The sequence below is a fragment of the Meriones unguiculatus genome, chromosome 4 (assembly GCF_030254825.1).
Source record: "Meriones unguiculatus strain TT.TT164.6M chromosome 4, Bangor_MerUng_6.1, whole genome shotgun sequence".
NCBI classification, from domain to species: domain Eukaryota; kingdom Metazoa; phylum Chordata; class Mammalia; order Rodentia; family Muridae; genus Meriones; species Meriones unguiculatus.
In genome coordinates, this window is record NC_083352.1 from 87,147,774 (window position 1) to 87,174,228 (window position 26,455).

The 26,455-nt window shown below is 49.9% G+C and overlaps 2 protein-coding genes across 6 annotated transcripts in view; one reads left to right on the forward strand and one right to left on the reverse strand.

Annotated features, from left to right (window-relative positions):
* Rilpl1 (Rab interacting lysosomal protein like 1) overlaps window positions 1-19,412 on the forward strand; it is a 35,351-nt gene extending 15,939 nt beyond the window's left edge. The window contains exons 5-7 of one of the 2 annotated variants that reach the window (XM_060382341.1): window positions 7,811-7,989; window positions 9,696-9,788; window positions 15,285-17,024. In XM_060382341.1, coding sequence (XP_060238324.1) covers window positions 7,811-7,989; window positions 9,696-9,788; window positions 15,285-15,507 — 495 coding nt within the window. In that variant the 3' untranslated portion in view covers window positions 15,508-17,024. The other variant, XM_021644196.2, reaches the window with a different exon arrangement.
* Window positions 19,413-19,685: 273 nt separating this feature from the next.
* Window positions 19,686-24,310, reverse strand: Snrnp35 (small nuclear ribonucleoprotein U11/U12 subunit 35). Of its 4 annotated transcripts, none has more exons than XM_060382345.1 (3): window positions 23,277-24,310; window positions 22,903-22,949; window positions 19,686-20,776 (listed from the first exon to the last, which is right to left on the reverse strand). In XM_060382345.1, the coding sequence occupies exon 3, from the start codon at window positions 20,771-20,773 to the stop codon at window positions 20,033-20,035; it is 741 nt and encodes a 246-aa protein (XP_060238328.1). In that variant the 5' UTR covers window positions 20,774-20,776; window positions 22,903-22,949; window positions 23,277-24,310; the 3' UTR covers window positions 19,686-20,032. The 4 variants fall into 4 exon arrangements, with proteins under 4 accessions (XP_060238328.1, XP_060238329.1, XP_021499832.1 ...); XM_060382346.1 differs by lacking the exon at window positions 23,277-24,310 and adding an exon at window positions 23,162-23,180; XM_021644157.2 differs by lacking the exon at window positions 22,903-22,949 and having other exon boundaries at window positions 23,277-24,295.
* Between the last annotated feature and the right edge of the window lie 2,145 nt (window positions 24,311-26,455).

A 26,455-nucleotide genomic window follows, 5' to 3' on the forward strand; every position in this document is an offset into this window, starting at 1 on the left:
CCCGGAAGATGGCGGCTCTGCCCTCCTGAGTCCTTGGCTACCCTAGAGGGGTCCACGAGCCAGGTGGATGCCAAGTGGAACCTTGGAGGCTCAGGGGAAGTGTGGGTCCGGGGTCACAGCATCCCTCTGCAGCGCAGGAAGGGGCTGTGAGTGCCACGCAGGCTCTGGGCTGCAGCAGAAATGCACGGAGGTCCCGTGACAGTGCTTCTGCAGGTGTGGTGAGCCCTGGGGTTTGAGGGAGGGCCAGTGAGGTATGGCGGGGACCAATGACTTGGCCTGAAGTCAGAGGCTGGGCCAGATCCACAGCAGGGGAGCAGGCACATGCCCAAGACGGAGGCACTAGGCCAGTCTGGGGAAAACCACGCCACACTGTCGCCCCAGGAACCCAGGCCTCTATCTGACCAGGCAGGGCTGGTCTGAACCTGGGTGCCTGAGGACACTGACCCTAAGGACAGTGTGACTCCCAGTCCTGCTCCAGGTCCCTCCCTTAAGGAGGACAGGGACATTTTGCACCAACTGGCTGCACAGGATAGTTTTACCTCCTCTTTCTGGTGGCTGAGGAACAGAAGAAATGGGGAGAAGGGCCGGGAAGATCGCTGTTGATAAAGAGGCGCAAGGACCCGAGTTTGGAGACCTGAATTCTGATCCCAGCGCTGACATACAAAAAGCTAGATGGGCCCTCGTCTATAATCCCAGCCTGGGGGGAGGGTTCGTGGGGGGGGTCAGGGCTCAGAGCTACACCGGGTTGTCCCAGGGCTTCCAGTCAGAATTGCTGAGCTGAACAAATGGACTAGAGCGCAACTGAGGAAGACACGTGACGTCAACGTCTGGCCTCTGTGCGTGCACACAACTAGAAAAGCATACAGAAATGAGGCGTGAAGTCAGACTGCCTGTGTCCTGGATCATTCTGCGGGGTGCGTGTCAGTCAGGCCGGGAGTGCAGCAGAGGTGGATGAGACCCCGGGCTCCTGGAGGATGAGGGGAACAATGGTGTTGACTTGGCGGTACTGAATCTTAGGCAGCTCAGGTAGAGAAACTCGGGAGTTGGAGGAGGGACGCTAGAGTGGAGAGGCATGGCTGGCTGGCCCTCACACACCCAGAAGGTTCTCTGAAGCACACGTGCTCACTGGCAGAGTGCTTGCCCCTGCACCGGGAGGAGGGGACAGGTCGGGTGGGCAGGTGTCCAGTGGAATGTGGAACAAGCTATTCTGGGCTGGGGAACAGCCGGAAGCCAGGCGGGGTAATGCAGCAAGTGGCTGGGTGCAGGTCAGTCCTAGGGCAGGGCTGGAAGAGGGAAATGGGAGCCATAGAGGAATCCAGGGCTGGAATGGAAGCCTTAGAAAATAAATAAGTACATAAATTTAAAAAAACAAAAACAGGTTTCTCCACATAGCCCTGGCTGTCCTGTATAGACCAGGCTGGCCTCAACTGCAATTCCCGCCTCTGCTTCCTGAGGGCTAGGATTAAAGGTGAGCAGCCATGAGCCTGGCTAAGGAAGCCATTCTTGCTGTTTCTGGAGTAGCCTGATTTGCTAATTTAACCAATCCCCTCCTTTTTTCTTTTTATGTTCTCTCATTGTTGGTTGGTTGGTTGGGTGGTTCTGTTTTTTGAGACAAGGTTTTTCTGTACAGCCTTGGCTATCCTGGTTTTGTACACCAGGCTGGCCTCTGAACTCAAAGAGATTCACCTGTCTCTGCCTCTCTGAGGGCTGGGATTAAAGGCCTGTGCTACCACGCCCATCTTCTTTCTTTGTACCTTTTGTGTGTGTGTGTGTGTGTGTGTGTGTGTGTGTGTGTTTGTTTGTTTGTTTGTTTGTTTTGGGACATGATCTCATGTGGCCTAAAGGGGTCAGTATCCAAGGATAACCCAGAGCTCAGGATCCTCTTGCCTCTGCCTCTCCAGTGCCAGGGTTATAGTGTGTAAGCTACAGCTGGTTTACTCTGTGGGGGGTACTGCACCCCGGGTCTACAGCTGGTTTACTCTGTGAGGGGCGCTGAACCCCGGGTCTAGCGCACGTTGGGCAGTCGCTCCAGCCACGAAGCTGTACCCTCACCTCCTTGATGGTGTGTCTGAGATAGAAAGTAATACAGGCAGGCCTCAGACTCCACACCTCACATTAAGCTTCAGTGTGACTCCTCACACCCCTCCCCCCAGGACTTTACATAAGGCTTTGAGTGGTATAATTCAGGAACTACAGAGTTCAGCCACTTCAGCATCTTATGAAGAGAAGTGTGCGAGGGCCTGGGCTCTGGCGGCTCCAGCACTGCGAAACAGATCATGAGTGGCGCCTTGTTGATTTCTCGGAAGCAGATGAAATAAAGTGTGTGCAACGGCCAGATGTGGTGGCGTGCATCTGAAGTCCCCACACTTGGACCTTGGAAGGTGTTCAAGGCTATCCCCAGCTGCATTTCTAGTTTGAGGCCAGCCTGGGCTCAGAGGGAGACTGTCATACAACAACAACAAAGGCAGAAAATCCCAAGATCCCCTAAGGACCTGGTAACTGAGTTGAGCCAGGGTGTAGAGCCAGGGTCCTGGGCCCAGGGCGACCAGAGACTGGCCAGTCCAGGCTGCTCTGAACTGATCACCAGGCTTCACTGATCCCACAGGGGAGCCTTCCCAGGAGGCCAGGTCTCAGGCTAGAGGCCTCGGCCTGCAGTGCTGTTCCTGGGGACTCCAGGCATCTCCTGGCATCTAGGCCCAGAGCGTCCCCAGGGAGCAGCTTATCTGAGATGACCTGAGCCACCCTGTGGTGCCTTGTGGAGTGAGCCTAGAAGGGCCTCTGATTGGCGTGATGACCACATAGGCTTTCCAGCTGGAATGGGCCTTGCTCCTGCTACCCACAGGCTGGAGTCGTGGCCAGTAGAACTCCGGTTCTCCCCACACTCCAGAGGCAAAACTACCACACACCTGGCTAAGCTCTAGGGTATTAATGCTTCTTACCACAAAAGCTGACCCTGCTCCAGATCACAGGGAACTCTCTGTGTCTTTTTTCCCCCCTTAAGATTTATTTGTCTATTTATTATGGCTGTTTTGTCTTCACACCAGAAGAGGGCAGCAGATGTCATGAGACTACAGTTCTAGACAGCATGTGGGTGCTGGGAATTGAACCTGGGACCTCTGAAAGACCAGCCAGTGATCTTAACCATTGAGGCATCTCTCCAGACCCAGCTCTCTGTGTTTTGGCTGAACACAGCAACTACTGTGTTGTTATAATGAAAAAAAATCCCAACTGTTTAATTTTACCAGTGAAGACTCAGGAGCCAGATGGTGAAAACCTGCTAGTTCAGAGAGGCAGAGAAAGCACCCACCTAACTTTCTTTCTCAGCTCACATCCCAAAGGAAAAAGCCAAAAACCAAAAGCTTGCTAGCTCACACAACAGCCCAGGAGGAAAAAGCCAAAAGCTAAAAGCTAAAAAACTCTTTCTCCTTCCACACTGTCTTAAATGCGCTTCTCTCAGTGGCCCTCCATTCCACTTAATCCCTGTCAGCTGGTTTCTCATTCCACCTCTTGACCTAGAGTTTCTGTGTTCAGAAAGCTCTTGGACTAAAGGTGTGTTAGGGCTTAACCGCACCAAACAAGAAACAGGTTTTTAGGGTTCACAATCTCAGGCTTCACAATGGGATCAAATATCCTGCAACACTACTGGGGAGCAAGAGGGCCCTGCATATCAGGTGGAAAGAGGTCTTAGGAATATCACTAGCTTCACTGGGGCATGATGGTATACACCTGTGAACCCAGCACCGGGGGGGCTGAGGCAGGAAGGTTTAATTTGAGTCTGCAGATCTTAAAACATTTGATGCCTCATTCGGATTTTCTGGCACAGCAGGGGTCTAAACAAATGCAGGGAATACTGTGTGGCCCTGGGGACTCTACTGTGCAACCTTTGGCCTATGGCCCTGGTGCTGAGAGTTGGCGGGAAACTCCTCCACGTCAGCACCCCATGCACAGGGGACACCTTCCCAGGAACCTCTCCCTTGATCCTCACTTATTAGCGTCTTTGTGAGTCTCTCTCTTGATCCTGCTGTTCGGTCTGAGTTCAATGACAGTGAGGCACAGATGGCTTTTCAAAATGCTGTCTGCCCTTTAGTGGAGGACACTGTCAAGAGAAGGTGGCCAGTCCCCAATGGTGTAGTAGTCACGGACAATACTGGATAGAGGTTTGCCTCACAGTAAAATATTACACAACCATGAAAAGACATGAAGCTTTGATACAGGCTGCAGCCAGCTGGGGAGAAAAGTCGAACCGTGTGGGTCACCTAGCTGGGAAGAGAATCACCCCAGATTCTGAGTGGCCTGTGGGGAACCAGGCGTCATGGTTCTTCTGCTGCCCACCTCTTCTTCAGTGGCTCTGGCTCCAGCTGTAGGTGTGGGAAGATCCCGCCCCACCCTCAGCTGACCTGCCTGGCAGGCGGTGTCTCCTTTCAGCTGTCCCTTCCCTAGAACAGCCTGTCCAGGACATGATGCATCTCAGCTCAGCGTCTTGGAGCCCTTGGCCTCTGGGCCTTGAGACATCGTCTGCTTTTCCCTGTGGGACTGAGGGGCTGCGGAGGGGGGGTGTTGTCCACCTCTGCCTTCTCATTTGAGATCAGCGGTTCTCAGCCTCCCTAATGCTGCACCCCTTTAATACAGTTCCTCATGTTGTGATAACCCCGATCATAAAATTATTTTCCTTGCTTCTTCATGACTGTTTTTGCTATGTTTTAGGTGACTCCTGTGAAAAGATTGCTCAACCCTCAAAGAGTTGGGCCACACAGGTTGAGAATTGGTATTCTAGAGAATCTTTGCCTCAGTGTACACTAACTCTGGAGGCTCTTGGGTGTCAGATATTGGGTGGCCTTGAAGAAATGGACCACTTGGGATTTGCTTGCTGGCTCAGTGGTATGCCTTGTGTTGTCATATGCAATGTCGGGATATCCCAAGTATTAGGAAAGGGAAGGGAGGGAGGGAAAGGGGTGTTCAGTGGAGCTCACATGTCACCCCAGCTTTCCAGAGGCTGTGGCAGAAAAATTGATGTGGGTTCCAGCCAGCCTGGGCTACATAATGAGAACATGTCTCAAAGAAAATAATGGGACAGTGTCTTTGTTTGTTTGTTTGTTTTTGTTTTTCAAGACAAGGTTTCTCTGTAGCCTTGGCTGTCCTGAACTTGCTTTGTAGATCAGGCCTGCCCTCAAACTCACAGAGATCCACCTGCCTCTGCCTCTGCCTCCCTGAGTGCTGGGAATACAGGTGTGTGCCACCTTGTCTAGCTGGACCAGTGTCTTAGGGTTACGAGTGCTGTGATGAAACACCATGCCCAAAAGCAAGCAGGGGAGGAAAGGTTTATTCGGCTTATACTTCTATATCACTGTTCATCACTGAAAGAAGTCAGGGCAGGAAATCAAACAGGGCAGGAACCTGGAGGCAGGAGCTAATGCAGAGGCCATGGAGGGGTACTGCTTTCTGGCTTACTCACCATAGCTCGTTCAGCCTGCTTTCTTATAGAACCCAGGACCACCAACCCAGGGATGGCACCATCCACGATGGGCTGGGCCCTCCCCCATCAATCACTGATCAAGAAAATGCCCTACAGCTGGATCTTATGGCAGCATTTTCTCAGTTGAGGTTCCCTCCTTTCATATAATTCTAGCCTGTGTCAAGTGGCTGGCAAGATGGCTCAGAAGGTAAAGGTGCTTGCTGCCAAGTCTAACACTTGGAGTTTGGTACCCAGGACTCACATGGTGGAAAGATTTGACTCCCCCAAGTTGTCCTCTGACCACCACACTGTGTAGCACACTCACAGATACACTCAATAAATGGATGAGTAAACAAATCTATAGAAAGTGGCAAATGTTGGGGGGAGAATGAAGAAATAGGGACCCGTGGTGTGGCTGCTTGAAGCATAGAACAGCGCTTCCACTGTGGGAAGTGCTTTAGTATACAAAAGAGAATTCAGAAAGTTAAAAACAAAGAGTCTCCATGAGACCCGGCTGTTCACACCTGGCCATATTCTCAGGGATGGAAGACAGGTGTCCCACCAGGGGATTGGATATGGGGATTCACGTCTAAAGAGAAGAAGCCATCTGTGTGTCCATCAAGCATAGGATGAGACCGTGCACATCTTCCATTCTGTGGACTATTATCCATTCTTTAAAAGGGATGGATCTTGGGCTCAAGAGATGCCTCAGAGGTTAAAAGCACCAGCTGCCCTTGCAGAGGGCAAGTTCAATTTGCCCAGCACCACATGGTAGCTCACAACCATCTATAATGAGATCTGATGCCCTCTTCTGGAACTCGGGTGTACATGCAGGCAGAACATTGTATACATAATAAATAAATAAATCTTTAAGGGGGGGATGGATCTCTGACAGATGCACAAAACACAATGTTGATTGAATGAAACAGATGCATTATAGGAAATGTCCAGGTCAGGACAGTCCAGAGAGACAAGAGAGCAGGCTTCCTGCAGAGGCCGAGACTGAAATGGGCAGAGTGATGGTTGGTTGCTTAGTGACTGTGGGACATTTCTTTTGGATGATGAGAATGTTCTGGAAGTAGCAGTAGAAAAGTGCTAAGTGAAATGAATGAATGAAACAGCTGTTTTTTTTCTTTCATTTATTTGGTTTTTCGAGACAGGGTTTCTCTGTGTAGCCTCAGCTGTTCTGGACTCACTTTGTAAACCAAGCTGGCTCGAACTCACAGCAATCCACCCGCCTCTGCCTTCCTCTTTATTTTTCTCTTTCCTGTTTCTTTCTTCCTTTCTGTCTGTCTTTTTTTTCTCTCTCCCTTAAGACTAGGTCTCATGCTGTATCCCAGGGTAACTTCAAGTCTCTATATAATACAGACTGGCCTCATACCCATGATGTAGCCCAGGCTTGCCTCAAACTAACTGTGTGGGTCAGATTGCCTCAGAAGTCACCACATAGCTCAGGCTAGCCTTGAACTCCAGGCATCCTTCCTGTCCCAGTCCCCCACGTTCCGGGACTAGAGTCACACGCCAACACACTCAGCTGCTGTGCTTTGAAATGGAGAACACTCATGCTTTGTGTGTCTTACCACAATTTCTTTGAAAGGCTTCCAGGCTCTGGAGGGAAATGGGAGGGCAGGTTGTGATCTAACGCAGGGCAGGTGACTCAGCGACAAGAAGGTCTGTCTGTGTAACTTGCCTTAAGGACAGATACGCTCCTGTCAGGCTCTGAACCCAACAAGACGCCAGGAGCCCTTAATGAAAAAGGGATCTGACCAGAGTCTGTCACAGAAATGACATGGCTTCTTGTTAACTGAAAATGGAACCAAGCCAGGTGAAGTTGGCACACGCCTGTAATCCCAGCACTCAGGGAGGCAGAGGCAGGCAGATCTCGGGGCTACACAGAGAAACCCTGTCTTGAAAAACCAAAATCAAATCAAACAACAATAACAACAGAAAAACGGAACCAAGAGTGAGTCTAGGCTTTGCTTGCACACACGCTGACTGGATCAGCAGAGGTCTGAAGTGAGACTATGGGAGGGGAGCCTGCAGGAGAAAGAGCACCAGATGGTGGAGGGTGGCGGTGGGAGGCACGGTGGGAGGGACGCCTCTGCTTGTTCGTAATAGAGCCCCGAGTGGAGTGGGAGTCCGGGGTGCAGGGCTAGCTGAGAGGGGGAGCTCGCTGAACAGGCGGCGGCTGGCTATCTCTGTATAGAAGGTAAGCGGAGGCTGCTGCCCAGATGCTGAGAAGAAAAGTGACCTGAGCAGGCCGCCTACCACAGAGAGGTGGAAAATCCTAGCATCCTCGGGGTGTGGAGTAGGCATTTGTCAGGAGTCCTTTGATGATGGCTTCTCTGTCTGCTTCAGGGGCAGCCGCAGCCAGACGGAGAGGAGTCCATCTCAGATGCAGAGAAAGCAGCCCTGGACCTCAAGGACCCCAACCGCCCACGGTTCACGCTGCAGGAGCTGCGGGATGTACTGCATGAGAGGAATGAGCTTAAGTCCAAGGTGTTTCTGTTGCAAGAGGAGCTGGCCTACTATAAGAGGTGAGAGCAGGCACCGTGAAACAAACTCCAGCCTGGCCTGTGTGTCGGATGGTCAAGCATTCCTATAGATGGCCTAAAGGTCACACAGCCTCAGGGCGGGCTGTTGCATATCTTGACAAGTACATTAGTGGAAGAAAAAAACAAAAGAGAATGATCAGAAACCCTTTCAACTGCCAAGATGTCTGTCCCGAGTTAGGGAGACGGCTCAGTCTGTGAAGAGATTACATTGTGACATGGAGGACCTGGGGTTCATGTGCCATCCTTGTGCCCTGGTTCCCACCTGCTTTCCCAGCCCTGGGAGATGGATATAAGCAAATTGCTAGTGTGGGCTGGCACCTAGCGCAGTCAAATCCCTGAGCTCCAGAATCGGTGAGAGACCCTGTCTCAAAAAATATAAAAGACGGGCTGGAGAGATGGCTATGAGGGTGAGATTGCTAACTGCTCTTACAGAGGATCCGGGTTCAATTCCTGGCACCCATACCAGCCAGCCTGCGACCACCTGTGACTCCAGCTCTGAAGAATCTAACACTGTCTTGCCTCAAGCACTTATCTTAAAAAACAAAAACAAAAGAAAGGAAAAAAAGAAAAAGGAAAAAGAAATTTTGTATCCTATCACATACACACACACACACACACACATACTCACTCACTCACTCACAAATAGGAATAATAAAATAGTTGGGCATGGTAGCCCATGACTTTATTCCCAGCACTCGAGAGGCAGAGGAAGTCGGGTCTCTATGAGTTGGAGGCCAGCCTGGTCTATAGAGTGAGTTCCAAGACAGCCAGAGCTACACAGAGAAACCCTGTCTCAAAAAACAAACAAACAAACAAACAAAACCTAAACTGAAAGTGTCAGATAGTGTGTGTGAGACCTTTTGGCAAGCCTTTATCTCCAAAAATATTAACACTATGATTCATAGCAGTAGCAAAATGACAGTTTTGAAGTAACAATGAAAATAATTTTATGGTTGGAGTCACCACAACATGAGGAACTAAAAGGTCACAGCTTTGGGAAGGCTGAGAACAACTGGACTAGAGGGTGGGGAGGTTTTCATCATTTTTTGCTGTGTATAAAGTTCAGGGTCCACCTTGGGTAGATGAGATCTTGTTTCAGAAAATCAAAACCAAGAAGGGACAGGTTTCAGCCTGGAGATGGTGTAGGTCAAGTGTGAATTCAGATCTTCAGAAGTCATGTAAATGCCGCGATGGTGTGTGGCCCACCTGGCATTCTAGCAGAGCAAGCTGGTTAGCGGGACTACCCTCACTCAAGAGCTCAGGGTGAGAAGGAGAGACCCTGCCTCAAAGAGTAAGGTGGGAGAGGGTAGAGGATGATCCCCATCAGCCTTGGGCCTCCATAAGCACACACGCATGAGAGTTCAGACATGAATCCCTATCTGTAGAGGTGGCGGAGTGTGCTAATAGAGACTTCAGTTGCCATCTTTCCAAGTACCTTATTTCCCATAAAGAAGTTTTGGGAGCTCACACCTGTAATCCAGCATTCGGGTGCCAGAGGCAGGTGGATCTCTGTGAGTTTGAGGCCAGCCTGGTCTACAAGCTCTCCAGAGAACACTGTCTTAAAAAATAAGAATGAATGAATGAATGAAAAAAAAAAGAAAGTTTGTACCCTACCAAACCATTCTATCTGCTTTTAAAATGTTTCAGTTCTCACAGAATGTTTTGACTTCTCTGTTGCATGCCTTCAGTGAAGAAATAGAAGAGGAGAATCGAATACCCCAACCTCCGCCCATCATACACCCAAGGACGTCCCTCCCACCGGAGTCTGGGATCAAGCGACTGTAAGTGTTGTGCTTCTTTAAGTGGGCTGTGCCACAGGTGGCTCATCTGGGTTCCTGCGACCTCTGACTCCAGGTCTGGGCACTTTCTCTCAAGCTTACTGCTAACCACAACTACTGAGCCAAACTGCTCCTGCCCCGTGGCATTGCCTCTTCCGCCTTTTGGTCATCACCCTGCCTGGACAGCCAGTTTTTCTTGGAGTTGTTAGGCAGAGATTTGGGGAGCACCTGGAAGGCTGGGAGGGGCTGGGGCCTGTGGCTGGTGCCCAGAGCTTGCTTGGGTGTGCCAGGTGCATGGGACGTGGCGCCGGGCTTGGGACACACAGTGAGTAGGTTGAGGGCAGGGAAGCTCTTGCATTCTCAGAGCTCGAAATGTCAGCTTTAAGTAGCTAGGTGTAGTGGACCATGCTTGAATCCCAGCGCTCAGGAGGTGGAGACAGGAGGACCGGGCGTTCAAGGTCATCCTGGGCTACCCAGTAAGTTCAACACCAGCTTTGGCTCCAGAAAAGTGTTTAAATTAAAAAAAAAAAAAAAAAAAAAAAAATTTTTTTTGAGAGTGCCTTAGGTCTACCCCATTTTGGATTCTGTGATGATACATGCTTTGTGAGCTGGTATGTCTGCATTGGTATCTTGGTGCCACATACATGCAGACTCAAGGCCCCGGTTGCTACACCTGCCAAAGGACGCACATAGCTCCTGGCATCAGCAAGACCTTAAGCCCCTCCGGGAGTGCTTGGCATTGTAGATCTCCTTGGTTCTCATGGAAGTGTGCAGACATTTTCCTTGGAAAAGAATAGAGGCGTGGGATGTTGTTTAATTTAGAAGATCCGTGGGCCCATCCAGAGCCTGCTTTGGGTCAACTCCTATACCTAGGATGGCCTTGTAGGTCATCTGGTACTAATATGTGGAAGACTGTCATTTTAATGGGACCCTTGAAGGAACTGAGACACCTGGCGTGGCCTTACCGCTGTAGGAGACAGAGCCCTGCTAAGGTAACCTAGCCCCAGAGTACTGTATTCCAGAACCCACCTTGAGTTCTCAGGGGTGTCACAGCCTGAAAGGGGCTCCCTGGACGTGGGCCTTTTGCCTATTTTTATAGAAGAGGCCTTTGGCCTCTCCCCTTAACTCAACAGAAGCTTTGAACCAGCAGGCAGCATGTGTGGGGGGTGGAGAGAAGAAGTGGGCCTTTAAAATCCAGCAACCATGCTGGGAAATTGTTGGCCTAGTTCTGAGCAGATGGAATGTGGGCTGGTTTGTACAAAGAAGCCCCCTCCCTTGGGAGGTGACATCCTGCTCACACTGGGCCCTGGGACCTCCAACAGCTAGGCAGCTTCCTGGAGTGCCCGGCTTTAGCCTGCCATGCCCCTCTGAGCTGGCCAGCCAGGCCCTGTGCCCCTGCTGTGTTTGGGGGAGTTCTTCTAAGAGAGATAAAAATCCTTCTGGGGCACAGAATCAGAAAAGCTCCCCTGAAGTCCCAGCACTGTTGACCATAGGTTTATTTTTCATCTGCCATCAAAATTCTTCTCAGAGAAGTGAAGAGAAAGAATTGTCCAAGTCCAGGATTGCCAGCCTGGTCCAGCCTCGGGACTAGCCGTCTCCTGCCAGTGTGCCTGACTCCCTGTGTGTGGGTTTTATTCCTTGCCCTGTTCCTTCAGACTCAGACCCTGGACTTCTGAGGGTAGCCACCATCAGCCTAGGATTCTATTTTCACTGGGCGTGGCGGTGGCTCACATCTGTCACTCCAGCACTCAGGGGGACTGCCACTAGTTTGAGAGCCACCAAGACTAGAGATTGGGACCACATCGAAAAGACCAAAACAACAAAAGCATGACTCCTCTGTGTGAAGCAGGGGCGCTTTTCAGCCTGCATATGCTTTTCAGTCAGCATATGCGGCGTGAAGCATGCAGAAGGTCAAAGTGTTAGAAAAACCAAGCAGCAGGAGGCAGGGGCAGGCGCATCACCGTGAGTGCAAGGCCAGCCTGGCCTACTAAGTGAGTCCAGAACAGCCAGGGCTACAAAGAGAAACTGTCTCAAAAAACAAAAACAAAGAAAAGAAAATGAAACAGAGAGCAGTGAGATGGTAAAGCAGATAAAACACAAGAAGTCTGCGGACCTACTAAGTTCAGTTCCCCAGAACCCACATAAAAGTGGGCAGAACTGACCCCGCAAAGTCAGTCTTCTGACACCTAGAGGCACCCCACACATCACATCACACACAAACACCCCTCGTGTCTCACACACACACACATTTTTAAAAGTTATTTTCTTTCCACTCTGAAATTGGGTAAAACGTTGAGGACAGTGATTGGCTTCAGCCCATGACCAGGCCACAGCATCTGCTGCATTCTTCCAGATGGTTCCCTTCCCAAAGCCCCTCTCCCCATCAGCTTTGCCTCAGGCTGCTTGGCAACACCTGGTGCTCTGAGCCTGACAGGGTTATCAACTCCAGAGAGACAGGAACAGAGACAGAGCGAGGCCCCACCTCCTGTCCACACTGCACAGGTGGCCACTTCTGTGGCAGCCAGTTTCCGAGGGGTGACGGGGGCAGCTATTGGGCACAAAAGGCTTTTGATCAGTACAGTGGTAGTCTTTGTCCTCCTCGGCTGCTGACTGAGATCTGCGGCCTATGACAGCTTTCCTCTCCATAGTGTAGCCTCTGTTTGTCCCCTTTGTCTTCACCTTTGGACTGTTTGACGTGCAGCTGGGACCCCTGCTCTCAGCCCACCTCTGTCACCCAACAGCTAATGAAGAACCACCAGGCATAGTTAAAAAGGATCACCACTTGAGTTGGGTCAGAGTTGTGGAGCTAGAACAATTATCTCCATTTCTCTGATGAGGAAACTGAGGCCCAGGGATGCTACATACTTCATTCAAATCTGTATTCAAATTGGGGAGACTCAAAGCTGGGCCTCTGAACTGGATCATTTGTCCATACAGACTTCCTCCCTTGCTCGCACATCCCCATGTCCCAGCTGGTGGCTGACTGCCCGGTCTCTTATCACTCGAATGCACCCTGAGTCCAAGACGTCAGACTCGACATTTCTGGGCCGGGCACAACGAGGGAAACAGAACCCCCCCACTGCCAGTCAAAACAGCGAGTCTGAAGATGGTCCAAGAATAGCTTGTGACTGGGAGGCCACTGGCCTGAGAGGACAGGTTGGCGCAGCCCAGGGAGGTCACAAGGGAGCCTCAAGTGACTTCAGCCTTGTCCCCAGCAAACCCCAAACACCACTGTCCCTTTGTGTAGTCCCCATTCCTGGTTGATCCCACACGTGCACAGGATGTCTTGCCACTGGGCAGAACCAGGAGGGGGTGGTCTGGAGGGAGACAGGAAAGCAGTGGCTGGCCTTAGGGACCGGAAAGGCTGGCCTCGGAGCAGGCTCCGCCTCTGTCTGCAACAGTAAAGACGACAATCTGTTCTGTCCCTGGCCTCCTACTCCCACCCTCCTCCTCAGCCAGGAATAGTTCCTTCAAAGCCACCCATAAAATGCCAGGAGTTAGCACTTCATTTGGTTTAAACCTTCCAAAAATGCCCAACCGATAGAAAGGCATAAACCATGTCCACCGTATTTAATGTGCAGTTTGGCCCAGCAGTCCTGGGAATGGCTGACCCTCTGTTATTGAATTGGGCCACAGCCTGTGCTCCAGCAAGCCAGGTTCAGCCACCTGTCTTCAGTAAGCCGAGTTTAAGAGCCAGTTTAATAATGAAGAGCAGAAAAAGGAGATTTCAAAAGGAGATTCAGTTTATTCATTGTGGCCACATTGAGAAGAGGTGCATACACACACAAAGGCACACACATACAGACAGAAACAGAAGGACAGATACACACACACACGCGCACACACACACACACATCCATTTTCAGGGTCCTGAAATCAGGGTAAGGTTTAAATAGAAGGCAACAAATTGGCATATTCAAGCAGCCCTGACAAAAGTGTGGGCTCCCCTATTATCGGCCATCCTGAGAGTATCTTCATTTCAGGACTGCAGAGATGGCTCAGCGGTTAAGAGCACTGGCTGCTCTTCCAGGGGTTCTAACGGTCCTGGGTTCAGTTCCTACCACCCATATGGCAGCTCACACCTATCTGTAACTTCAGTTCCAGGGCTTCTGACACCCTCACACAGACATACCTGCAGGCAAGATATTAATGAACATAATTGGGGGAAGGGGTTTGGTGTTTCAAGACAGGGTTTCTCTGAGTAGCCTTGGCTGTCCTGGAACTCAATGTGTAGACCAGGCTGGCCTTGAACTCACAGAGATCCGTCTGCTCTGCCTTCTGAGTGCTGGGATCAAAGGCGCGTGCCCCCATTGCCTGGCTCAAACATAAAAATTTTTTTTTTTTAATTATATACATATGTATGTGTGTGTGTGTTCTAGCAGACCTTATTTAAAAAGATGATCTTCATTTCTCTTACACCTCTAGAGGTGGGACTTCTGCAAGTGACCCAAAAGCAACAGGAAGGGACCATCTGGCTGGGATGTTCAGGTGACCTCTTGCCATCCTTGGGGCTCCTGTATTTGTAGGTGGGCAGACACCCCTCCAAGCAGAGACTCTCCATGGAATCTGAGGCTGCCTGCTTTTCAGTGACTTTGTTTAAGGGCCAGGGGGCTCTGAGTGGGTCTTCTGGAGAAGGTGGGTGCAAAGTAGTATGGCTTGGAGACCCCAAAGCCTCTTGTGCCAGCAACCAGCAAGAAAAAAGTACCCTTCCTTCCCTGTGGGTGGGCTGTGGCTCCCAGCTCCTCTTTGATGGGCGCTAAGATGTAAACCCAGGGAAGGACTCCACAAACTTCACAGGAGACCACGAAAGTGTTGTATCTTCAGCGCTGGTGATGACTGTCATTTAGCTGAGCTTGTGAATGCTCTATAAGGTCAGGTATGGCGGTGCATGCCCAGCCCAGGGAGATGTAGAGGCAGAAGGATCAGGAGTTCAAGCTAGCCTCAGCTACATAGTGAGTTTGAGGCCACTTAGGATAAAGACTAGCACTAGGCAGTGGTGGCACAGGCCTTTAATCCCAGCATTGAGGGAGGCAGAGGCACGTAGATCTCTGAGTTCGAGGCCAGCCTGGTCTACAGAGTTGAAGACAGCCAGAGCTACACAGAAAAACTGTCTCAAAAAAACAAAACAAAACAAAGGACAAGTTGCCTGTCAGCACCATCGGTCCTTGAGAGAGACTGTCCTAGGTTGCTTGTCCTCTTGGGGTTAGTGACCTTTGGCCTTCCCTAGGCTATAGGTCCATCACCTTGTCTATGTCTGTCCAAACTTCTCCCCATATGCAAGGTCATCAGTGCGTTTGACACTGGGCGCTCTCCTCCCTCATGCCCTCCTCAGGAGCACCCTGTGTCTCCATGGGTCACATACTGAGGAACGTGGGGGGCCTGTCTCCATCGCACAGACCATAGGCGCAACTCTCAACGGGGTCTTCTGAGGGAGGGGTTGGGTTTCTTGGTCACACTGCCCTCCTTTTATCTCCTCTGTCTATCTGCTTCTGGAAGCAGGCTCTTTACAGCCGTCATGCCCATGGTGGCAGCCGGATTGATCCTTGATGACCCCACTCTTCAGCCAGTCCGAAGACTCGTGTCCCTCGTAGGCACTGTCTGTGTTTGGGGTTTTTTGCCTTTAGAATGGCTGCTGTGGCTGCTGCCAGCCTTTCCCTTCTGGCCACTTCAGTTGCATGGCCGTCACCTGCTTGTTGGCATCTCAAGTGGGTATGGAGTGTGACTGCCACTGTTGCTCTTGACCTCCGAGTGCAGCCCGGAATGTCACCGATAATTCTTTTTGTCTCTTCTGTTTTCGCTCTAAAAACCACCTTGTCCATGATGCAGTAAAGAAGGTCCTTTAACTGACGGGTCAGTAATTGATGTCCCCCTGGGATCCAGGAGTGTCACTAACTGCTTTTCAGTCCCCGTGCCTGAAGCTTCCTAAACAGCTTTGTGTTGGCAGCTGTTTGGTTCGGTGCAGACGGGGGCGGGCTGGTATCTGCATCCCCTCCCAGTAGCAGGTGGCTTTCGTGGTCAGGCTGAGACCTAACAGGCACCGGGCTGCAGGGTTTGGGCTGGCTAACTCCGCAGCTGCTCTGTGTTGGGAAGAGCCCTCTCCTGTTCAGTGTGAGCCCTCGCCTTCACTTGCCAGCTCGCACTTACCTTTCAAAGCCCTAGAGAATTTCCCCAGGTGAACCTGGCTTGAGGATGAAAGAGTGTTCTTATTCCCGCTAGAAAGGGAGTGCAGCTCCAGTAGTGCCCTGGAAGAGTAAAACCCTCTTCATTAGATGCGGTTGTAACAAAACCCGTGGGGCTGGGAAGACGGCTTTGTTGGTACCAGCAACAGAGGCCCTGAGATCTCCAAGACCCATGTAAAGTCAGATTCAGGAGCTTGAGCGCATGAGTGTGCTCTCCCAGCTCTCCTTCGGCCCAGGAGAGAGGTGCTGGCCATAGCAGAGGGGAACAAGATCCTGTCTCAAACAGAGTCAGGGGACTTGCAGGCTGGCTCAGCAGGCAAAGGGGCTTGCTGCCAAGCGTGACCACCTGACATTGAGGCAGGAGGATCACAAGTTAAAAGCCAGCCTGGGCGATATGGCAAAACCTTCAGATTAATACTAAAGGGCTGGGAGGCTGCTGCTGACCTAAGTTTAATGGCTGGGACCTAAGACGGAATGGAAGAAAAGAACCAATTTCCTCAAACTGACTTTAGACAGACAGACTTGCCTACAGGCCCTGGGTTCGATCCCCAGCAGCTGATAAAACTCTGCCTGGTGACTCATGCCTGTAATTTCAGTACTTGGGAAATAGAGTCAGAAGGATCAGAAGTTCAAGGTTATCATCTGCTGTGTGATGAATTTGGAAGCCAACTTGAACTATCTAAAGCCCAAAAGCCATCTAAAAATGAGGGGGGAAATGAGTCCCTGAGCTGAGCTTTAGTGTGCTCACCCGGCCTTTGTGAGGACAGGAGTTGATTTTATTTTCTGGTAGTTACAGGAAAGAGTCCCTACAAGTGGCTAGGTGGAAGTTCCCGGAACCCCCATCACGTACATGCAAACTGCTCATTCTTTGTGATCACTAAGGGGACTAAAGGACACACAGAAGCCCCATTGTTTTCTAGAAGTCTGCTGTCTGCATCCCCCTACTAAGAATGGATCTGCTCCCCTCTGTTTGGCCCTGTGTGTCCCAGCATCGGAAGAGGGGGTAGGTAGCACAGCAGAGGACAAGCACTTATTTCCACTTTTGCTTTTCTTTTTTCCCCTTCCAAAAGGTTTAGCTTTTTCTCCCGGGACAAGAGGCGCCTGGCCAACACGCAGAGACCCACGCACATCCACGAGTCCTTTGGCCAGTGGGCAAATACCCACCGAGATGACGGGTACACAGAGCAAGGACAGGAAGCCCTGCAGCACCTGTGACTGTGCCCCACCCCCGGACCACCTGCCACCTGCTGCGGGTGGCCGCCTCAACATCCAGCCCTCAAACGAACTGTCTGCTTTGAGGGTGGATGATGAAAAACTGATGCCAAATCCTACAGAAGTGTTTATTTATCTGCAGGGCTATCTGGTTTATACTCAATGCCTCAGACCTCTTAGGACCTATATTTAATAAGGTGAGGATCTGAAGCCAGACCACATTAATTTTAGTTAACAAGCTTCCAAAGCTGAACACTACCATGGCTGTTTGACTCCTAGGTTTAGTTTGGTTTGGTTTGGTTTGGTTATGGCCTTTGCCATGTTAGTGAGGAGCTGTGGAAGGGGAGTTTTATATTGTGAAGTTGCCCTGGAGGGAGCAGCTTATACAGTGTGTGGATCGGACTGGTGGAGCCTCTAGTCACAGGATGAGTCACACAAAACAGAAAATCTTCACAGTCCTTCCAGCCACGGACTAGAAACAACTGTGGACTGTGGCTCACTGTTCCTGATAAGGCTAGAGGCCTGAGCAGCCTGTCTGAGGTGGTGTGCCTTGAAATCTGCTGTGAGCTACACAGTACTAACCAAACAAAGTTGTTTAGGATGAGACATTGGCGTGCTTCCTGTGTGCATTTTTCCTTTCTTACCCCCCTTTATTTTTAAATGTATTTTGTATTTTGAATACTGGGTCCTATGCAAAGGAGACTATGCCCTTAAGTGGACTGGATGCCAGCCTCTTGGAGCCTGGGTGATTTGCCCTTGGCAGATGAGGAAGACAGACACATGTATGGGTGGGAGGGCATTGGGTAGGAAGGGGCTTGAGGACCACATGTCCAGCTGATCCACAGTTGCCGTGCCACTGGAGGAGCTGGAGGCTAGCCCATTTAGCGCTCAGGGTTTGCAGCTTCAGAGGGCACTACTTCCTAAGAGCATATGATGGATGGAGCCAGGCCCTGTGCACTGTGCTAAGAAATGAGGTGAAGCTGAGCAAGGGGGTACGTGCCTAGAACGCTGGGTTTGGCTCCAATGAGTGACATCTGAAGTCTAGCTCCTTCCTGAAAGCAAGGAGGTAAAAAAAAATCCTGTAACAACTTTGTTTTGTTTTTTGAAGCAGGGTTTCTCTGTGTAGCCCTAGCTATGCTGGACTTCCGTTGTAGACCAGGCTGGCCTTGAACTCAAAATGAGTTCTGCCTTTGCCTCATTGTGCTGAGATTAAATGCGTGGGCCACAATGCCTGGCTAGCAACTTGTTTTGTGTTGGTTTTTGAGCTGGGGTCTTGTTATATGGCTCTAGCCGGCCTCAGACTCTGAACAGTCCCGTGTCTCCCAAGTGCTAGGTTGGCGGCCTTGTGCCTCATACCTGGTTCTGATAGCAACTTTTATTATTACACATATGGGTGATCTGTGTGCCATGGTGCACATGTGGAGTTAACATGACAACTTTCAGGAGTTGATTCTATCAACCCCAGGTTCTGGGAATCTAAGGTCAGGCAGGGCTGTGTGACCATTTAAAAAAAAAAAAAGACTTTTTATTATATATTTGTGTGTGTCTACACACACATACCCCTAGTGCCTAAGGCCCAAAGAGAGTGCCAGATCCCCTGGAACTGGAATTTAGAATTTACAGAGGTTTGTAAGCCACTATGTGGTACTGGGAACAGAACCCAGGTCGTCTTCAAGAACAGCAAGTGCTCTTAAATGCAGAGCTGTTTTTCCAGCCAGTGTGGCACATGCTTTTATGCTCTAAGCCACCTTGCTAATTCTCCAATGGCAGTATGGTTACTAACTGAAACAGGACCTGGAATTCCATACAGATCCAACTGCCTTCCAGGTGTTGGGATTAACGGTGTGCTGCACTGTGCCTGGTTAAATGGCATTTCTTTTTTAAGTCAAAGCAGTCTTTGATTCATTTCAAGTTCCCAGAAGACAGCTGTCCGGCAAACCAGAAACCAGACAGTAAGTAAAAGGAAACACTGGCCCCACAGACTAGTCCCGGGTAGTCTATCTCGCTCCTCCCCATTCTTTCATCTCATTCCTGCTGAGATTTATCTTTTCCAAAGGCTCAAAGTCAGTTATAGATCACAGCCCTGCAAGACTGCTTTTCATTTTAAATGCCAGCTGGGGAAGAAGGCCGACAGTCAGCATTTTGCAGGGAGTGGGTTATATGGACTTGTCAGCAGCTGCCTGCTGACCCAGATGCTCAGCCTGCTGTCTGGTTATTAAAGGCTGGAACATTCCTACTTGGGTTTGGCTTTTCTAGCACTCCCCCTCCCCCGCCTTTTCAGTTCATCAGACCCTGGGGCTACAAACATGAAGGAAAAGACAGTGCATCCCAGGAGTCAATGTCAGTACTGTCTAATTCTTGTAGGCTATTGAGACAGGATCTTACTTTGTAACGTAGGCTGGCTTCAGCCTCCCTAGTGCTAGGATGACAGGGGTGTGCCCTTACCAGGCAATTTAAGGGTTTTAAGCCACTATCCCCTCTGCCACACATTCACTCCCACCTCAAAGGGTCTGAGAAAGTCAAGACAAATTCTTTATTATCTCTCCTTTCTTACATTTGATACTCCTGCCTCCAGCTCCCAGGTGCTGCAATGACAAGCTAGTGAAAACATTTTTATTTCCACACGAGATGGGTGACTTCTTACTGTTTCTCCCTCCTATCATCTGTTGTGCTCTCCAGTTCAATCCCCAGTACTGCAAAAGCATGGCCTCTCTTAGGTCTGTGTGATAACAATAGTAGATTCAGCATGCGTGCATGAGCCTGGGTTCTGTACTGGAAAGGGAACTGCCCCAGCCTGATGACACAGGGGCTTCAGCCCCTCCCCTCCGGGTGGGCCTCCGCTGCCTGCTGTTGGTTCTACTTACTCCTGTCTCTCTTGTCCCTGCTTTTGACCCTCTCCTCCCTGAACTCCCTCTCTCTTTCCCAGTCATTCTCGGGCCACACCCTGGCCTGCTCCCTCTCTTGCCAGCGCTTCTCTCGCCCCCTGTCATGGTCCCGTTCCCTGGGCCTGGGGTCCCAGTGTCTATCCCTGGATCGAGACCGCTCCCTCCTTTCCCTTTTCCCTTCTCGATGTGGCTCATTCTTGACAACTGGCAAGTTGATGGGCTTTCGGAAAGGCCGATCCCGGCCACCAAACCTCAGTTGCCCAGATTCCTTTTTCCCACCCAACCCACCACCCAGCCGCCGAGGGATCCAGCCACGGAGGGTCCTCTCCAGCTCATAGTCCACAAATATCTCGTGCTGGTCAATGACCAGGCCATCAGCATCACGGTAGGCCTTCAGCAGGGCCCGCTCCTCCTTGTACTCAATGAAAGCATAGCCCTTGGAGAAGCCTGTCACCAGGTCCCGAACCAGCCGCAGGCGCCGGATATCACCGTATCGAGAGAAGACTTCCTTTAACTTCTCCTCTTTGGTCTGCAAGTTCAGTCGTGCCACAAACAGGGTAAGGAGGGGATCTCCAGTGACACCTTTGTTGGGGACATATCGGGCCAGCATGGCCCTCCAAACAGCGCGGTCATGTGGGTCTTCATCCGTGCCATCGATGCTGCCAGCTTTAAGCGGGTCATATTCCTTGGCAATGGGCATCCAGTCGCTCATGCTCTAGACAGTAACAATGCGTTACAAAGCACCTATGCAGCTCCACCCTTACCACAGCTCTGGAAAGCAGTATCTTCACTCCTTTTGTGGAGGGTGAGTCTCACTATATTAGGCCTCAACTCCAAATCTTCCTGGCTCACCCCGAGTACTGGGATCACAGGCATGTGCTACCAACTTCACTGCCCATGCTGAGGGCTGTGGCCTCAAGACCAGGGGCTTTCTTCTCAGCTCCCAGCAGGGTGACCCATTCATGCTGGGCATGAGAATGGCTGCACTGAGCCCCGCTATAGCCATAATAATAAACTTGCACTCTAGAAAGCTTTGGCTGCCCACTGACCCATTGGAGCCAATGCTGGAATCTGCTGTTTACAACTGGAAGTCTGAGAAACGCTGCAGTCAACAGCATCTTTTCATGTCCCTTAAATGGTATTCATACCTGGCCATGATAATGTGTACATGTAGCCCCAGCACTCGGGAAGCTGAGGCAGGAGGATTTGCCACAAGTTTGAGGTCAGTCTGTGCTGTCTCAAAAAACCAAAAAGCTAGGGGCTGGAGAGATGGCTCATCAGTTACGAGGACTAGCTGCTCCTGCAGAAGATCCAGGGACAGTGCCTAGCACCCACACAGGTGGCTCACGACTCCAGCAACTCCAGTCCCAGGGGACCAAATGCCCTCTTCTGGCCTCTGTGAACACCAGGCACACACATGCTGCACAAACATACATGCAGGGAAAACACCGTACACGGAAAAATAAAATTTAAGACAAAAATTAAAAATTGTGCATGGTGTCATCTCAACACTTAGGGGAAAAAGGCAAAAATTCCAAGGTCATTGTGGGCCAGTTCTAAGCTGAATATTACACAGCCTTCTACTGAGTTATTAAAAAAAAAGTATACCAACTTTTCATTCACAAGCAGCACAGCTGCCTCCCTGATGGAAATCCAGAAACTTGCACTCAGCCCCCAGGTGTTGTCCAGTTTTGGGCTAAGCCCCTAACTCCTCTCACCTGCCGTCAAGATGGAGCGCCTCTACCATCACTTCAGATGCGGAAAGTCAGACCACAAAAGGCTCACTGATCTTGAGGCTCAGAAGTAGACCAGTGAGGGAGTCAAACCAGGGGCTGAGTCTACAGACAGCTCACCATTGGTGGCACACACCGATAATCCCAACACTCAGGAGACGATCGTGAGAGCAGCCTTGGGTTTCATAGGGAGCCCAAGCCAGCCAGGTCTACCTAGGGAGAACCTACCTCAAAAACAACACAGCAAAGAGGCTTAGACAGTAAAGCCTCTTTATTTCTTTTTGTTTTGTTTTTTAAGACAGGGTTTCTCTGTGAAGCCATGGCTGTCCTGGAACTTGCTCTGTAGACCAGGCTGGCCTGGAACTCAGAAATACACCTGCCTCTGCCTTGGATCAAAGACGTGGGCTACCATACCCTGCCCTTTCATTTTCCATCTTCCTCACCCAGCAGCTGCCAGTATTTTCAGCACTCTGCCCTGGGTTTTATTTCTTTTTTTTTTTTTTAAAATATTTATTTATTTTTATTTATATGAGTGTTCTATCTGCATCTACACCTGCCAGAAGAGGGAATCAGTTCACATTATAGATGGTTGTGAGCCACCATGTGGTTGCTGGGAATTGAACTCATGACCTTTGGAAGAGCAGACAGTGCTCTTAACCACTGAGCCATCTCACCAGCCCCAGGTTTTATTTCTTTTAAACTCAAACGAAACTACCCTGGAACTTAGAAAGGTACAAAGTCTCATATAGCCCAAGCTAGCTCTGAGAGTCCTGCGTCGTCAAGGATCCTCAACTTTTAATTTCCTTCCTCTGCCTCCTGAATGTATGTGTCAACCCATCAATGGGAGCGGGGGTAGTTATTTTGTTTGTTTCTACAGGGTTTCTCCGTGTAGCCTTGGCTATCCTGGAACTGGCTCTGTAGACCAGGCCGGCCTTGAACTCATAGAGATGAACTTAACAGCTTCCTTTTTTTTTTTTTAATTAGGCCTATAGGCCTAAAGTAGCCCAAGTCTGTAATACTATCCTTAACTAGTGAGTTGAAGGCCAGCCTGGGACACGTGAGATGTCCATTTTTAAAAAAAGAAAAGAAAAAAAAAAAAAGTCCTCACCGGAGGTGGAGAGTTCTCAGGAATTTGAGAAACTGGCAAGAGCTCCTCTGGAAAACCAAAGCAAAATGAAGACGAACCAGGCAGGGCCAAACCATCACACGCATGCGCAGTGGCGCCGAGGAGGCCGGGGCGGAAGTGTCGGTGGGAAGCTGGCTTCTGGGGCCCCAGGCTCCGGCCACGCCGCGGTTAGGGCCTGGACGCTGCTCCCCGCGTCTCCGTGGGGGTTGCCTTCCCACCCAGGCCTCCGTCCCTCTCCTACCTCCCAGCCTCCGCCTCTGCCAAGCTCCAACATGGCGTCGGCCACGTCCCGCCAGGCCTGCTGAGGGACTCTCCGCCTCCTCCCGTTGCCCTGCCCCCGCCGAACCGCCACTCACCTCAGCAATCCTGGGTTCTTTCCGCACCCGGACAGAGGCCGCCTCCACCGTACTTTGCCAGCGACTGAGTCCTTACTCCGGCCGACCTCCGCCAGAACTCTTTATTGGCAGCAGCAGATTCGCCACAGACGTTGCCTTTTTTTTTTTTTTTGCTTTCAGAGACAGTTTCTCTGTAATCCTGAGAACCTAGAACCACGCTGACCTCGAACTCAGAGGAACACGCCTGCCTCCTGAGTCCTGGGAATAAAGGCTTGGGGTCCTTCGTCTCTTAAATTACTTAGAAATATAATAAATTGATTATATACATTCAACTTATGGAAGTGGATATATATGTATATATTTGTTTTGTTTTTTGAGACAGGGTTTCTTTGTAGACCAGGGTGGCCTACAAAGATCCGCCTGCCTCTGAGTGGTGGCATTAAAGGCGTGCGCCACCACTGCCTGGCTAAGTCACGAATATTCTTGATTCTTCCTCTTTGTATGTTTTGAGGCAGGGACTCTCAGAATATTGGTACGCTGGGGCGCTAAACTGGTCCTCTCACTTTCGTGACGAGTTGAGCCATGAAACCCACTGTGAGAGTTCAGTACTCCAAACTGAACTCTGACCCTCTTACAAGTACAGTGTGATAAGCCATTAAGACATCTCTCCAGCCCATGATTCTTTGTTGTAATTGTTTGAGATAGAGTCTCATGTAGCTTAGGCTGGCCTTCAACTCACTATGTAGGCAAGGATGACCTTAAATTCTCTTTCTCTCTCTTGAAACGGGTTCTCACTATGTAGCTCTAGTTGTCCTGGAACTCACCAGGTAGACTTGAATGCACAGGCATCCACCTGCCTGTTCCTGATGATAGGACTAAAGGTTTGCTTTATCTTGCTGGACTTGAACTCTAGATCCTCCTGCCTTTACTTATGGGTGCTGAGATTACTGAGAACACACCACAGCTGGCTATATTTTCTTTCTTTCTTTCTTTCTTTCTTTCTCTCTCTCTCTCTCTCTCTCTCTCTCTTTGTGTTTGTTTTTTCCTGAGGAGTTTCTTTTTTTTTTTAATTTTTTTTATTTCTTTATTTTACATATGAGTGCTCTATTTTGCGTATACATCTGCATGACAGAAGAGGGCACCGAATTTCATTATAGATGGTTGTGAGCCACCATGTGGTTGCTGGGAATTGAACTCAGGACCTCTGGAAGAGCAGACAGTGCTCTTAACCTCTGAGCCATCTCTCCAGCCCCCCTGAGGAGTTTCTAACTATGTAGCCCAAACTGGCCTGTTGCTTCAGCTTCTGGAGTTTTGAGATTGCAAGTTGTACACCAAGACACCAGGTTTAACCACTCAGGTTTAACCACCAGGTCTCACACTCAGACTCTTAGGAAAAGCCTCACATCTGTCATTCCCTGAGCCAAACCCGTTTCACTCACTCCACAGCTCCTTAAGGAAAAGGATGTCCTGTGCCAGTGGTAGAGCAGAGCTGAAGGCCAGGAGGGTGGGGAACTGGAGTCCCTTCCCATAATCCCCTTTAAGGCTCTTCCCATGAATAAGCAGATCACAGAGATTTCAAAACAAAACAAACAACAAAAAGAAAAACAAGACAGTTGAGGTGTTTTGTGGCTAAAGCCTTTAATACCAAAGACAGGTGGATTCCCATACCTTCATGAGTTCAAAGCCAGCCTGATTTACAGAATGAATTCCAGGGTAGCCAGTTACTACTTGATGCACAGAGACTGAAAACAAGCAGCCTGGACACCACTCTTCCTGCACATAGCACCCAGCATCTTCCCCAAAGAGTTTTACTGAAGATGAATTCCTTTTTCTTTTTTTTTTTTTTAAGGTTTATTTATTTTATGTGTATGAAGCTCTATCTGCACATACACCTGCTTGCCAGAAGAGGGCACCAGATCACATTATAGGTGGTTGTGAGCCACCATGTGGTTGCTGGGAATTGAACTCAGGACCTCTGGAGGAGCAGCCAGTGCTCTTAACCTCTGAGCCATCTCTCTAGCCCAAACATGAATTTCTTAGGGGAGGAATGTTCCAGAATTCTGGCTGTTTTCCTGTATGAATAAACATGATATCTGGAACCCTGGAGCAGCCACTTAAGGAGACTGGTGGTGTCACAGGAAACCAGAGGACTTGAGCAATGTGCCCATGTCCCCATACAGGCCACTGTTGGTGGAACATTTCTATTTGTGGTTGTCAGCCACCAAAGCTCTCCAGTTCCACTCTGATTACATGTGACACGCACCCACTTACTTGTGTTTTCCATTTCCTTTTTTTTTTTTGTCTTAACTTTTCGCAGGGGAATAGTGGTTTGAAAAAAAAAAAAAAGGAAGCTATTGACATTCTGAAGGACAGCAGAATATGTGAGGATGTGAGGGGAGGGGAGAGAAGACGTCAGGCTGGGAAAAAAGAGTACACACCCAAGACCTGCTGCACACTTCTCAAGAAATTACTTTAGGTTTTTTGTTGTTGTTGTTGTTTCTTCTTTTCTTTTCTTTCTTTCTTTTTTTTCCTTCCTGGCGTTTCTAGACAGGGTTTCTCTGTGTAGCCCTGGTTGTCCTGCACTTGCTTTATGAACCAGGCTGGCCTTGAACTCATAGAAATCCACCTGCCTCTGCCTCCTGAGTGCTGGGATTAAAAAATGTGTACCCCTAACTCTTTTTTTCCCCCTTTCTTTTCTTTTCCTTTCTTTCTTTCTTTCTTTCTTTTTTTTTTTTCCTTTTGAGATAGGATTTTCTAAAGGGCTCTAGCTATTCTGGGCCTCACTCTGTGAGGCCAGACTGGCCTGGACATAGAGAGATGCCTGCCTGTCTGAGTGCTGGGATTAAAGGTGTGTGCCTTTAAGTAACTGATTTTTGCTTAGCTTGTGCCTGGGTCACAGTATGTATGTAGAGAGCAGAGGGTGGTTTTTGGAAGTTGGTGCTCTCTCTCCCGCCTTGCTAAGGCAGGGTCCCTCTCATTTCTTCTGCTGTGCTGTGGACTCCAGGCCAGGCTGCCCAGGAGCTTCCAGATGATTCTTGATGGGGACCACTGCACGTCGCTCCTTACATGGTGCTCAAACTTGAGCCTTCAATTGGCGCAGCTAATGCTCTTACCAAAATCATCTCCCTAGTCCCACTTCGGTTATGTAAGTGCATAATTTCATAGTTTTATTTGTTTGTTTTTCGAGACAGGGTTTCTCT